Here is a 14588-nt window from a genome sequence, read left to right as displayed (position 1 = left end):
CTCTCGGATGTTTTATGTCCTCTGAATCAAGGGCTTGGGTTTTGGTTTATTTTATCTTTTTAAATTTTCTTTGAAAGGTTAAAGTTTTTTTTTTAATGAATGTGTTTCCCCGTTGTTTCCTTCCTGCATGTTGATCTCGTACCCGCTGTAGGCATGACGGCTATTCTGATGTCAGCCGCTGGACTCCCCGTGCACCTCACCTGTGTGCCGCAAGCTGCCAGCACCCATAAAGCCACTAAAAAACACAGCTCAGTTAAGGAGGGGAGGAAAGTGTCCAAGAAAGGTAGTTCCTGCTCAAACTCTGATATTTGCTTCCATCTCCTTCTCTTTATCTCTCTGCACTTGTTCTGCCTCCCTCCTTTCCTCTTGTCTCTCCCCCCACCCTCTTGGCTCTTCTGATTTGACTGATGATGGTCGTCCCATCAAGGGGAGAAGCAGGGCACGTCTCCTCTGGCCTGCACAGTCTCTGACAGGCTGTAAAATAAGATGATGAAGTAGACCCTGTCCTGTGGTAGCTCTGCTCGTTTCCATCAGTCATTAGAGCTGGAGCAACCCAGTTGTTCTCTGTGCATGTCAGAGACTCCTGCAGCCTCCCCCATGGTCCCGCTACACCCTCTCGGGGAGCCCTGGGTGTCCACATACCAGGACCTTCTCTGACTCATTGGTGGGACAAGTCTGGGAGCTGAGGGACCATCAAGGAGAGCATTTAATCCATACGTGCTCTCAAGAGAAGGTTTGTTTGTGAGCCATGCTTGTCACGGTTGAGTCATGGGATGAGAAGGATCTTCCAGACAAGCAGACCCTGAGTCATACAGGGCTTTCAAGTCAAATTGCAGAGGATTTGCTCTCTCCACCTCTGTCTGGGGTGGAAGGGAATGGAGTGGAGTGGAGCCCTCTCTGGTGGACATGCTCTGGCAGGAAGGGCTGGGTTACCCCAGCTCTCCTGCTGAGCTGAGCCACCTCCAGGGCAGGGCCTTCATTTCTCCTCTTCCTATCTCACTGGCATCCCACACCCTTGCCCTTGCAGAGTTGGTGGGCTCTCAGTTTAGAGCTTGGGTCCCATCCGTGTGTAGCAGCCCTGGGACTCTGCAGGGCTAGGTGTGAATCCAGCCTGGTGTAGCTGTAGAGGTCCTTTGCCAACCCCAGCACAGGTGTCCTGGGGTGGTCAACCACCACCAAACCTAAGGTGCTTCCCCCTTCAGATAAGCGAAGGGAGGACTAGAGGTGGGGGGGGTGTTCAACACGGAGATGCTCATGTTGAAGAAAGAGGGAAGAGCCCTGAGGTGCAGGGGAAGAGGCATCTGGCTGTCTGGGGAGTTTGTTGGTGCCAGTGTGTCTCTCCTTGGAGTCTGTGCATGCAGTGAGGAGGCTTGATGGGGAAGTGAGGTCCAAACCTGTCCGAAAGAGGCAGGAAGGTTGGTGGAAGGAAAACAGAAATTAAATGCAGAGAGAGGTATCTTGCGGAAATGCATTATGGAGGGAGCTGGGAGGAGGACATGCAAATGGCGAGAAGGAGGGAGAGAGCAGATGTGGAGTAGGATGTGTGATAGAGGGGGAGGAGAAAGCAGGGGGCGGCAGGAGAAGCAACGAAGAACAGGAGGAGCAAAGGAAAATGGGAGGTGAAGGAGAAGAGCCGAGCGGAGGTGGGTGGCAGAGGGGCTGGATGAGGATCTCGGTCTGCGGAGCCAGCTGGCAAGGCGGTGGGGTAACGCCGGCTCCTGATGCTTCGCTCCCAGCGCAGGCAGCATCCATGCAGCCCTCTGCAGCCGGGGATGAGGACTTGGGTGATGGGGACACCCTGGAAACTGTGCCGCAACGGAGCTGCGGAGAGGCCAGGCCCTCCTGCAGAGGCATTGCCTTGCCTCTGTTGCTGGAGGAGCCCAAAAAACTGAGGGCCAGGCCTGCCATTGGTGTTGGTCACCTGCTGAGCCGCACCTTGGCCAAAGGCAGGGTGTGCTGGGGCAGGGCTGGCACCAGCCTCGGCCCCCGGGGGTGTCCAGGCAGCTGGCTCAGCCCCAGGGCTGTGCCCGGTGCCAGCCCGGAGAGCCAGGCTGGGGGACCTGCCTGGCTGCCACCTCCCTGCCAGCTCACCAATGCCACCTGCTGGGGCCAGGACACCTCTGGCCCGGGGAGCAGAGAGGGGACACCAGCAGGAGGGATGGGACAGTGTCTGGGGAAGGGGCACCAAGCAGCTCCTTCTCCCATCTGGCATGGCAGGATTTGTCCTAGCCATCCTCATTCCTGCTCAGGACGTGCTGCAGAGGAGATGCTTTGCCAGCTCTGCCCTTTCCAATGCTGACCCACGCGAAGGGGGGTGCCTTTCTCTGTTTCATTTTGCTAAAATCCCCCCTCTCGCTTTAGAAAGTGGGGTCGCCTTTGCTGGGGGCAGGGAGGCTGGTCCTGCAGAGTGCACGACTCCTGGGATGAAGAGGGTGCTCAGTCCCTCCTAGGAGCAAGCTGTGTTTGTACAACACCCCTCCGGGCTTAGGAACACTGCTCTGCAGTGAAAGTAGTGAGCCTGACTTTCGGCTAGACTGTTCTCTTTCCCTTTACGGGCCCTGAAGCTGCCAACAGGCCGAGATGGGCCTGTTTTGTGCCCTGAATTTCTGCATCACGTGCCCTTTCCCCTCCCACACCCCTCCAGGTTTTTCCATCATGGAGAGCTCTAGCAAGAGCTGTGCATCCAGGAGGCGGCCATCAGTGTGCTGACTGCAACCAGCTGGTGCCAAAATAGGTGGCGGTGGGTGCAGCGTACCCCTGCCGAGCCCCTTCTCGCTCCCTCCTGCTGCTGCAAACCCTGGCCTCACGCGGGTTGAGGCGATGTTGATGGAATTGCAGCCAGCTTGGCGAATAGCTGGGTTATGTTCAACAAAGGCGCTAATTAGTCAGGACTCGTTAACGTTGTTGCCATTCTGGCAGCGATGTCTCTGGCGCAGACGAGCGCTGCGCTGTGGGCGCTGCAGCTCTCGGGGAAGCTGTGGTCTCCGGGCAGGCACTGCGCTATTGGTGCTGGCACGCAGCCTGGCAGCGTCTGACGGCCGGCACGGCGCTGCGCTTCCTCGGGCTGCTGCAGCCGCTGCCTTGCGCCATCGCCGCCGACTGCGCGCTCGGGGCGGGCTGAGACCCTGCCGGCTGCCCGGGAGGGAGGCGAGCGGCTTGTCCGGCTCTCTCTGAGTGCTGCTGTGCTGCTCAGGAGTGGAGCTGGCTGCCACGGAGGGGGACTGAAGGAAGAAGGCGTTGTTTTCAGTCTGGTGTGCCGCTTGTTATCCTTTCGGCTGATGGGATCGCCGTCCGCTTTTCCCCTGGCTTGGAGGTTTCCCTGCACATCCTCTCTGGGGTGGGCAGTTGTGTGCAGAGTGCTGCGGTCACGGAGGGTGAGGAGATGAGCACGCTCGTCCTTCCCTGCTGAGCAGGATGGGATCTGGCTAGGCGAGGGGAGTAATCCCAGCTGACTCCGATTGCTCCCCCTATGTCCATCCATCTGCAGCTGGGACTGCGGACCATGCCAGTGCCTATGGGATAGGTGGGACAGGGGAGCTCCTCGGAGTCGGGGGAGCTCACTGTTCCCGTGGGGGACCATCTGCTGAAGGAAACAGGCTGCAATAACAGGGATGCTCTGTGTCAGGATCAGAGCAGCCTGGTCGCTCGGTTAGCCTGCTGAAATGCTAAATGTGGAGAAAGCTGTTTTTAACACCGAATCTCCTCTCACTTTCCTGATCTCTGGGCAACCCTCTTGGGGGTGAGGCCAGTAGGTCCAGCCCTTGTAAGTCCAGGAACAGAGGGCAGAGGTGATCAGAGTTGGGTGACTGTCCATGGCAATAACTAGAAACAACCTGTGTCTGGCCTGCATAGGGTATCAGAAAAAAAGTCTGCTGCTAACCATATGGCTCATTTTGGGATACAGAAGGAGGTATGTTACTGCTGCAAGCATTTGGTTGCTGAGGAAGGATTCAAAACACATCTGTTAAATGTTGCCCATGGAAAGCCCTTGCTTCAGCAAGCAACTTATTATCTACAGGGAGGAAGGGGAAGCATTAAAAAATAATCGTTATTCCTCTCTTTGTAGATGAAAGAATGGTAAACATTCCTTCACATCCCAGATAAATCAATAGCACAGCATTGCACCAGCTGGTGGTAAACAGCATCGGTCGATTCTGCTATTGCATTTTCAATCTGCTATTGAATCCTGAAAACCATGGGGGCTGAACAGGCTTTGATGATCCCAAGGGATGGCTAGAACAAAGATTTGGAGGCAAACACTTTTATGGAGCAAATGGTCCAGTAAGGAAGTGATTCATGCGCTGAAGCATATGTGGCTCGTGCCGTGGTGGGTGCTGTGCCTCCCAGCTGCCTTCTAGCTCCCCCCCTGTGCTGCTGGGATGTGGCCTGCCAGATGTACTGGTCTGCCCAAGGAAGAGCCTCTCTTCAGAGGCAAGGAAGGCTGTGTGGGCTTCGCTACCCTTGCTGAAACCAAGTTCTCAGCATCAAAAGGCTTCCTTGGGACTGGACATTCAAGCGCTTGCAGCTGGGGACAGATTTTCTAAGGCATCTGGGCTCCCCAGCCCTTTCTCTCCCCAGACAACTTTGGTGGATCTAAATGCATCAGAGCATTATCACAGCAAACTGACAGGAACAGATCAGAGATGCCACAACGCAAACCCATCAGGCACGGGTTTCCTAAGGATGGCTGAGGGCTGCATCACCCTCTTCTGCCTGTCTGATTGCCCCCGGCTAGATCCTAATGCCAGCTGGTGAGGTGGTGTAATGCCACTTGCTTTGCCCAAAATCCCTGCTGTACCCCACAGACTCTGCAAAGAGCTTTCTTTTCCTCGCTTTTACCTGGCTCTGCACTGGGATTTTTGTCTCCTTTCATTGATTTGATTCGAGTGAGCCTGGCCAGTTCTTGGGCAAGTCATGTCTTCGTTTCTCTGAGCTGCTACAGAGGAAGGAAAGTCAACAGCAAGAGAAATGCACAGCAGGGGCTGCAGGGAAGGAGCATCCTCCACCATCCTGAACGAGGTGAATTGCTCTAAAGCTGCTCAGATCTGCTGTGCAGGTCAGAGCAGGTGAACTGAGGTGTTCTGCCCAGGGAAGGAGCATCCTCCACCATCCTGAATGAGGTGAATTGCTCTAAAGCTGCTCAGGTCTGCTGTGCAGGTCGGAGCAGGTGAACTGAGGTGTTCTGCCAAAGTACTGGGCAGGCGTTGCTGCTGGTGTAACACACCCTCTCCGCTCGCTTCCCTCACTGTCTTCACCACCTTGTCTGTGCATCTTTTTGGCACTGCTTCCTCCAGCCCATAGCCAGAGGAGACGAGAAGGTCACTTCGAAAAGAGCCGCATGGAAAACACAACCCAGATGGAGAAGGACTTGATGGTCAGTCTGGCAGGCAGCACAGGATCCTCAGGAATGGGAATGTGGTGGTCACCACGACTGGGTACTTGTGGAAGCAGACGGAGTTATGGTGGGTAGCAGCTAGTCCTGCTCACACGGTCCTCTCCAAAACCTGCAGAGCAGAAGAAAACGAAGCCTCCATCTCCCATGTGACCATGAAGGTCTCTTACGGTTGCAGACCAGAGCCTGGTTCCAACTGCCACGCGTGGAAAGTCCCACCCTGTGTTTGCCAGCCTGGAGTGGGGACGTCACAGAGCACACAGCTGGGAGGGCTTCAGGCACAGTAAGCACCGAGCTGAGCTGTGACGATGAGCTGAGACAGTTCAGACTGATTGCATCCCCTTGCGACTCGTTCCTGACTGGCAGCTCTTGATCTGCTGCGTGTGAGCAAGGTCCCAGCAGAGAGGATTCCTGGACCCGTTTCTCACCTTTGGAAAAGGCAAGACAAGGAGCTGCATTCCCTGTGGGGTCTGGTGATGAGGCCTTGAAGCAGCTCCTGGCACTGCTGAGCTCTTGGCCTGAGAGCTGGAAGGCTGTCGCTTGCCCAGGCTCCTGTTTGTCTCCTGCTCTTCTTGTAGCAGTTCTTGGAAATGCTTTTCCAGGGGATTTTGGCATGCCCCTGGAGTGGAAAACACCTGCTTCTGTGTTGCTCTTTTGGCTTAATGCTTGTTTTATCCTGTTACCACCTTCCTGACTAAGAGTCTCCAGAGGGCTCGCAGCCCTGCTCTGCCTGAGATGTCAGGCGTCTCTCTTCCTGCCCGGCACCGGCCCTCAGAGGGAGCATCCCTTCACCTTGCGGGCTCTTTTTCTTGCTTTGTGTGCTCAGTCATCCCTTCCGCCTCTACTGCTGCCAGAAATCACGTGTTTCAGGATGGCCAGGAATCCCCTTCTGAAAATAACTCATCTTAATGACTGTGTCTTCATTTAGGAGAGTCCAGCTCCCAGTTTATCAGTCTTCCTTAGCTAAACGATTTTCCACCCACGTTAGCGCTCTGCCTCACTCTCTCCTGTTGCCCCGAGCTAGCTTGTCTGCAGTGAAAAGGCGTCTCTTCCCTGGTTGCATCTCACCCAGCTGTCTGTGCTGCAGGGCGACCTTGTGCTTTCTGTCGAGGTGCTCCCATAGCACTAGCCGCTTGCAGAGCTGGTGTTCACGGGAACGAGGGGCTCCTACGTGATACAGGATCTGCGCCATCCAGGTCTTTGCCTGTTTAATGACACCTGTGGCATGTGAGCAGTCCTTCCCTTGCTGCTTCACCATGTTTGCCTCTACCATGAAAAGTGATTATCCAGAAAAGAGCACCCACCCCTTGCTGCTGGTGACAGAGACTGGTTTTTTGGGGTGGCAGAACAGCTCGGTGCTGGCTCCGGTGTGACTGTCTCTTGATGCACAGCATTTTCAACCACAGGGGCAACACTTGTGAACCCTCCATCTTCCTTGAAAAGCCCTAAATTGGATAGGGAGAGCTGAAGACGCGTGTCGTGCAGGAACACCCACAGCTCTGATGCCTGGCAGTTGCACGTGGGGATGCTCTGCGTCCACCTGGGAGTGTGGCAGTTGGGAGTAGCAGTTACTCCCTTTGCTAAAGCACAGTTGATGTCTTACAGTGGCTTAGAAACGAGCTCAAGAGCAAAGCTCTTTGGGGCAGTGTTGGAGTACAACTCCTTGTGAGGCCCTGGGGTGTTGGGCACGGATGCTTGTGGCCTGTCTGGCTGCTGCTCGCATTTCCTTTGCTCCCCAAACCGCCCCGGCAGCTCGGCTGGCCAGGATGAAGGAGAATGGAGGAGGAAGAGCTACGCCTTTGCTGGCCTGTTCGTCACAGCACTGCTTTCCCCTGATCTCTCCCAGAAGTAGATTCGGGAAGGAAGGGCAAGGGTCCCCCCGAGCCAAGTGACAGGTCTCTCTTTTGCCTCCTGCCAGGTGGAGTCATAACATCACTTGTGCAAATGTTTCCTTTCCTAGGCTGGTGGAAGAGCCTGGCAGCCTCCATGACGGGCCTGATGACCAGTAAGGAGCTCATCTCCTCTCGCCCGGAGCTGGGCGCCGGGCAGAGGCGTGCGATGCTTGCTGGCTTAAGCAAAGCCTTGCTGGGCAGCTCCAGAAGGATGGGCTGGGAGTTGAGGTGACTGCTGATGCTCTCGGCGGTAACTTGCTCTGGGTGTTGTGTGATGTTTGTTGCTTAATCCCGTAACACCTCCGAGGGGACCACGCTGCTGATGCTGGTGGGCTGCTCGGGTGCTCGTGCCTGGGTGGATGAGGAGCAGGGACTATATTTAGGAAAATGCAAAGATATCAGTGTCGTGTGCTGCAAATAGGGTACCTATTGTAAAGCTGGTTTGTTTTCTGTACCCCGTGATTTGCGCTGTGTCTTGCTGGATTTGAGTATGTGGAAGTTTGAGAGAGAGGCTATTTTGTGCTAAGGATGCGAGGCTCGTTCTGCCATACTTGAAACAGGGCCTGAAGCTTAGCATATTGCTGGGTCTCTCCTTATCAGGTGCCAGCTGCAGGGTGTGAGAAGGTCCCACATCAGCTGGGGCCATGTGGGAATGCCTCTTCTCCTTTGACGCCACAGATGATGTAATCCTCTGTCCCGGTGAGACTACAGGGTCCCTGGGTTGAGTTTGATCTTAGCTGGCCTCTGGTGTGCACAAAGAAAGTCCAGCTGGGACCTGGCTGGCGTCGCTTGGGGTACGTGGGGAGAACTGGAGCACAGCAGCCACAGGCGGACCCCTGGGTGTACGGCGCAGGGCACCAACATCTGCCAGTGGGTTCTCCCATCTGCGGCGCTCGCAGTCCTAGCAATAGCCATTTCTGATAGCAAAGCCTTTGTGGGGCTTGTAGGGATCAGTTGGAGCAGCCTCTTCTCCCCCTCTAACCCTAACCTTTCTCCTTGGCGTCCTGGCCAGTGACTTGCTTGTCTCCCTTCTCTCTAGCTCACCCTGCACATGCCCGTCATACCTCACAGCATGTCTGATTTCTTCTCTCTTTTTCTCATCTCTCTCCTTGTGCAGCGACACCAACCGAGCCAGAAGCGGTGGTGAAGAAGTACCTGGAAGAGGTGAAGGGCTCTTCTGCCGATGAGGTGAGAGGACAGTGAAGTGACTCCGGCTTGCCCAGTGGCCTGTTCACTGGGGTGCTGTGAAAACCACAGCGATGCCTGAGGACCGTACTTCCTTGGGCATCCCGTGTGGTAGATACTGCTGCAATGGCACTGTTGATGCTAGGTGGAGAGGCCTCAGCACTGCCTGAAGCCCACACGTGGTAACCGGTGACTTGTCCTTGTCAGAGGACTGTGACAGAGAAAGCACGGCGTGCCAGCTAATCCTGGCGATGCCTCCCCATTTCCCTTGGAGCTGGCCACAGGGCCTGGGGTGGAAGAGGGAGTTTGACTTTGGTCTCCTCTCAATGCTCATAGAGGTCAAAACTACAGAGATCAAAACCCTGCACTGGAGCTGCTCTGTGGAGGAGCAGGACACAATCCATACTCAGTTCCCACTCTGACTGATGGCAGCTCTCTTCCTGTGCTGTCCAGGAGGTGGTGGAGTGGGGTGATACCAGCCAGATAAGGAAACCTGTCTCTGTGCCCTTAAACCTCAAAGGGAAGGATTAAAGTTGAAGGCAAATCTTCCGGAAGCATCTCCTTGATCGCTTCCTTGGTGGGTCAGTCATTACGATCAGCCTGTGCTCGCACTACATGGTGGTTTTCTCCTTGCTGTCCCGGACTCTAGGACTGTATCATCTGCATGGAGAAGCTGTCCTCCCCCTCAGGTTACGGCGACGCATGCGAGTGCAGCACAATCAAGCCGGAGACAGTCGGTCGTCTGACAAACTGCCAGCACTCCTTCCACATGCTCTGCATGCTGGCCATGTACTCCAACGGGAACAAGGTACCAAGCCAGCCCATCCCCACCAGGTCCTCTGCACCCGGGTGACTTGGCTGTGGAGCTCTGATGCCTGCTTCTCTCTCCCTGCAGGATGGGAGTTTGCAGTGCCCCTCTTGTAAAACCATCTACGGAGAGAAAACCGGTACTCAGCCCAAAGGGAAGATGGAGGTGTCCACTTTTCCCCAGTCCCTCCCTGGCCACAAGGACTGCGGGACGATCCAGATTGTGTATCACATCAGCAGAGGCATCCAGGTGAGTGCACAGCGCGCTCGCAAGAATGGCTGCTGCCAGATAGCACAAGCTGTGAGAGCCTCCCAGAGAAGTACGGGGATCTAGTACAGCACCTGCTGGCAGCCCACCACTGAGCAGCCTAAGGTGCCTGGAGCCAGCAGCAAGCTGCACTGGCTGTTCTTCAATGTATGGGTGGCTTGAGTCTCCTCTGTGAAAGATCTTTTCCCCCTTCGAGTGTGGCCCCAGGGTCTACAACAGCCTTTCTCCTACAGTAAAGACTAATGTCTGTGTGAAGCAGAGAGGAGACTCGGCCCATGCTCACAAGGTGGGAGAGATCCCAACGTCTGGTTTCGCAACCCACGTCTGAGGTTTCGGTGGTTGCAGTGAGCTTGCAAAGGTTTGAGCTGGGTGATCTTTTTAGGGTGTCATCAGACCACATGGAAAAAGCTGTGGTTTGGGGCTGTCTCCCACCAGAATTTAAGTAGTATGAAGAGCTGGCTTTGTAATTCCGGCATGAGACCGCTCTCGGAGGACCCGTAATACTCGCATGTCCCATAAGAACAAGTCAGATACCTCATACCCATCATCAGCAATACCTTGCTCCCTTTACGTGGGAGAGCTGCTTTGAGATGGACCTATGTCAAATCCCGCTGCTGAGGGATTGCCCAACTCATGAAGATGGATGCGTCTGTGCCAAATATGTCTTACCTTTTGCAGGGCCCTGAGCACCCCAACCCTGGGATGCCTTACACAGCAAGAGGCTTTCCTCGCTATTGTTATCTACCAGACAACGAGAAGGGCAGAAAGGTAAGGTATCACACCCTGATAACGTGACCCTTCTCAGGCTGTCTCTTGGCCCTGTGTTGGTGGATCGGCACAACAGGGTTGCTTTTGGGAGCTGTCCTCGTGATGCTAACCAGCTATTCTTAGTAGTTGTCCATGCTGTTTGTTCCTTACGTGTATTTGTAACCCCTCTGCCTTTGAAGTTCTTTGCTGCTTCTTCACAGCTTTGACTGTGAAGACTTACTCTCCTTCATCCCTTTACCAAACAAAATCCCGTCTGATCTTTTGGGAAGACGCTCCTAGCCTGTCTTGGGCTATGCAGTTACAAGGGTTTGCACTTAAAACTGCTGAGCTCACAAAGTCCGGCTGCTGGCTCTTCCCATCCCTGTTTCCTCTAGGTGGGTGTGTTTGTCTCAACTTGTGCCAGTATTTTTCAAGTCCTGGAAGACCAGCATGTGCAGGGAATGGTCCTTCCCATCAGGGGAACGATATGGGTAACTAGGAGGTGAGGGACATCCCTTCCGATGCTGGGATCTCTGGTTTCCTCCCGCTATAGCAGGGATTTAGGCTGTTAGGCTTCTGGCAAGCTGCTCTCATGGTTCAAGTCTCCTAGCTGCTGAAGGCCAGCTTTGGTTTTTCTCCTTCCACCTCTAGGTCCTGGAGCTCCTAAGGGTGGCCTGGAAGAGACGCCTGATTTTCACAGTGGGCACCTCCAGCACCACCGGCGAGAGCAACACGGTGGTGTGGAACGAGATCCACCACAAGACGGAGATGGACACAAACCTGAGCGGCCACGGCTACCCTGACCCCAACTACCTGGACAATGTGCTGGCAGAGCTGGCCGCGCAGGGTGTCACCGAGGACTGCCTGAGACAATGAGCTGGGGTGGGGGCCCGCCTGTGCCGTGCACGCATCGGGGAGCCCTCCTAGTGCACTTATTCCTGTTGCCTTAAGTTCCTGTGTCTGACTGTCTGTCACACTGAGCAATAACACTGTACCGCGGGAGCCCGGCCTGCTCTCTACAGTCTTTTTTTTTCGGGAGGGAAGGATATTTTCGTAGAAACTGCGCTTGCATCTCTGGGTGGGGTTGATGGCCACATCTGGGACTGGCTGGGAGAGTGGTCCTGAGGTGACAGACCCCCTTGTGAAGGCAGAACCTTGCCCTGGTAATGCTTGGGGACAGGACGGGGAGAGGGGGGTGTCTCGCTCCCCCTAGACCAGCTGGAAAGCAAACGGGGGCCTCCCTCCGGCGCACCGCAGCTCCCTGTCTCTGAGGCACCTCTTACAGCGAAGCCTCCTCCCTCCTGCCCCTGTATCTCTGCTCGGTCGTAATAAACACTTCATTTCCACGGCAAGTCGCTGCTTTGCCTTCAAGCTGCCCGGTGGCTTGGGGTGCCTCCCCCCCTTCGGTGGCCCTTTCTGGGGGCCCAGCCTGCTCCGCAGGGCTGGGGACACTCGATCCAGCCAGGAGAAAGGAGGGAAAGCTCAGCTCTGCTGGAGGGACACGAATCGCCGCAGGGACAGGACACGGGGCGCTGGTCCCACCCCGGAGCCTGGTGGTCTGTGGCCATGGTGTCGGCAGAGGTGACCCAGCAGTGTCTGTCCTGGGGGAGGTCGCAGCCCCCTGCTCTTGCTGTGAGCCGCCATCCCCGCTCCTATCGTCCTGAAGCCCTTCTGGCAGGACCTGCCCCTCTCCCCCCCCGAGGTGAAATGGCAGCAGTTTGGGGCTGTTTGTGTCCGGTGAAGCCTCTGCAGGGAGGAGGCTGTTCAACAGCTTTGCGCTGCTGCAGGGAGTGCTGGTGCCACCAGGCGGTGACAGGCCACCTTCCTCCCCGCCTCTGCTGCCAGCGGGGCGGGGAGCAGCACGGCAGCGATGCGAGGCTGCCAGCAGAGATGCCCTCCGGGCAGGAGCATGTTCCCGCACCGTCAACTCTGCCTGTTACCAGTGCTAGCGCCCTGCGAAAGGGGTATTGCCCCAATCCTGGTGGCCTTGCTGTACGTTGTCCCCCGGCTTCTCGTCACCCGGTAGCCGAATCCTTTCTAAAAGTTGTTTCTGGCTGTTCCCTTCCCTGTGGCCGCCGGCCCCAGCTGCAAGTCCCGGGAATTCTGCCCACGTTAAATCCCTTTGGCACATCAGAGGTGCCATCTGCCAGTTCACCGTCTTCCCGGGAGATCCGGGATGTGGCTGTGCTTCGTGGTAGCTGCTGGCTCGGCATCCTCCTGGGACCAGCATGTCCTGGACCAGCGGAGGGGCAATTTTCTTTCTGTCACACCAATATAAAAACGAAAGGTTTTTCGGAGCCGTCGAGGGCTGGAGCTTTCCCTAGCGTCCATCTTGTGCTTGCAGCCTCCTGGTTACCCTCTGCTGCAGGTTCTAGGGAGAAAGCTCTCAAACACCCAGCCAAGCCTGGGGACGCTGCAAAATTGGGAGCTCCTTGGGAGCAGCAGGTACTGCTACGCACGTCTGTGTGTTGCTGAGCTCTACAGAAACGGGCTGTGTCTGCTCCTCTCCCGCCCTGGTTGCGAAAGGGGGAGATTTCGAGTTTAAATTTCAGCTTTCTGTCCCCGGATCATGTTCTCCCGGCAATCAAAACAGTGAATTGAAGCGAAAATTGAGCAGGGTTCACCCAGCCCTGTACAAAGCAAGAATTTCCTGCTGAGCGTGGCCCAAGGCATCTTCAGCAGATGCTCCTCTGCGTGAATCAGCTGGAGCCTCCCCGCATCTGAGCTCATCCAGGGCCGGGGCACCGCAGCGTGAGCTGGCCAGGCTCAGCGGCTCATCCCTGGCTGTCACGTCCTCCGCCACAAGGACATGAGGCATCTCCTAAAATCCTTGCCACGTCGGTGCTGAGCCCTGAGATGGCTTAGCCCCCGCGGCGGGGGGATGCAGGCGGCAAAGGGGTGGAAAGCAGCAGAGCTGGGTGCTCGGGCACCGCTGCGCAGGAAGATGCTTCGAAGCCGGTCCCCCTCTCTGCCCTGGGGCAGGGGTAGCAGCCGGCTGAGGGGGAAGGCTCCAGGGCTGGCATGGGGCGAAAGCATGACCGCGATGCCATGGTGCCGGTTGGAGCCGGGAGGGGACAGAGCCCGAAATAAGTGCTTATAATGCTACCGGACAGGTCTGACCAAAAGATTTGGGTCCCCCTGGCCCTGGCTGGAGACCCAGGGTGAGGGTTTCTCCCTTCCCCCTTGCGGTGCCGGATTGTTTGCAGCAGGGTGGTTATTATTAGCCGAGCCTTGACCCCGCAGGTATGCTGGCCCCGCGTCCCAGTAGCGGGTACCGGCAGCTGAAACTGTGACTCAGTGTCCCCCTGCGTCACCCTGCCTCCCTCGCCCCGCCGGGGAGCGCGAAGGAGGGCTCTGGGGTGGCAGACGGGGGGGCTGGCATGTCCCCGTGGGCATCTGCTGCTGGCGGGGAGCCCGGGGCAGGTATTGCTGGGGAGGAGGAGGGGAATAAGGCAGGGACTGGAGGAGGGAGGAGGGATGGAGGCTGCAGCTGTGCCTGTTTTTCCCCTCTGCAGCTGGACTGTGTAATCTTTGAATGCCCCATTTCCACTTAATCTGAAGGTGCGGCCCCGGCCACTTCGGGAAGGGGGGGAAATCCCCTCCCACGCAGGAGTGAGCAGCCGCTGCCCTTGGCAAACACCGGAGAAGGAGCACTCAAACCCCTCTGCCCGGAGAGCAGCTTGGAGGGCCAGCTTGGGGGGTCCCTGAGCTGTGGCACAGCTCTCATTCCAGGGTCACTGTCCCTGGCCCCGTCCCAAGGGCTTGGGGGGCCTTTCTCCAGGGAGGGGGGGCCACAGCCCGGCCCCGCTGCCAGCGAGGGGGAAGGATGGATGGGGAAATGTCAGCATGGGGTGGCCCTGGAGCTTGGGTGCCTCTGTGCCCCCGGTGCTGGGTGGGACTGTTTGCCTTGAACACTTGGGGTTTTGGGTGAGTTTTGGGTGTGATGGCTCCGGAGTGCTTCCCCGCCCTCGGGGCAAGGCTGGCTGCACCCAAAACCAGCTGGGCACGGGCCCACTCCTCGCCCTGGCTCTGGGGGCCGGGTGGGCAAGGGGCACTCTCAGGGAGTCGGGTCCTGGTGGGGCAAATGGGGGTGCAGGACTACTCGCCCGGCTGCCCCCGTGGCCCCGACAAAACCTCCGACTCATTCTTGAACCTCACCTATCCCCCGTGGCCCCGACAAAACCTCCGACTCGTTCTTGAACCTCACCTACGGTGCCTCCTCTGTGCCTCAGTTTCCCCTTTCACATCACAGGCTTGTGCTCTGTATCCTCATAGCCCGCCCCAGTGCCTCGGCTCC

The 14588-nt window shown here is 56.8% G+C and overlaps 1 protein-coding gene across 2 annotated transcripts in view; it reads left to right on the top strand.

Moving 5' to 3' along the window:
* DTX2 (deltex E3 ubiquitin ligase 2) overlaps nt 1-11298 on the top strand; it is a 35281-nt gene extending 23983 nt beyond the window's left edge. Inside the window, exons 5-11 of one of the 2 annotated variants that reach the window (XM_019471069.1) lie at nt 152-283; nt 7353-7397; nt 8402-8472; nt 9119-9277; nt 9365-9526; nt 10223-10312; nt 10943-11298. In XM_019471069.1, coding sequence (XP_019326614.1) covers nt 152-283; nt 7353-7397; nt 8402-8472; nt 9119-9277; nt 9365-9526; nt 10223-10312; nt 10943-11167 — 884 coding nt within the window. In that variant the 3' untranslated portion in view covers nt 11168-11298. The remainder of the gene's footprint in view (nt 1-151; nt 284-7352; nt 7398-8401; nt 8473-9118; nt 9278-9364; nt 9527-10222; nt 10313-10942) is intronic. The other variant, XM_009275448.2, reaches the window with a different exon arrangement.
* Nucleotides 11299-14588: the final 3290 nt, after the last annotated feature.

Source organism: Aptenodytes forsteri, unplaced genomic scaffold (genome assembly GCF_000699145.1).
Source record: "Aptenodytes forsteri isolate BGI_AS27 unplaced genomic scaffold, ASM69914v1 Scaffold347, whole genome shotgun sequence".
Taxonomy (NCBI): domain Eukaryota; kingdom Metazoa; phylum Chordata; class Aves; order Sphenisciformes; family Spheniscidae; genus Aptenodytes; species Aptenodytes forsteri.
Note: the sequence above shows the minus strand (reverse complement) of the source record. Positions and strands in the feature narration are given on the sequence as shown.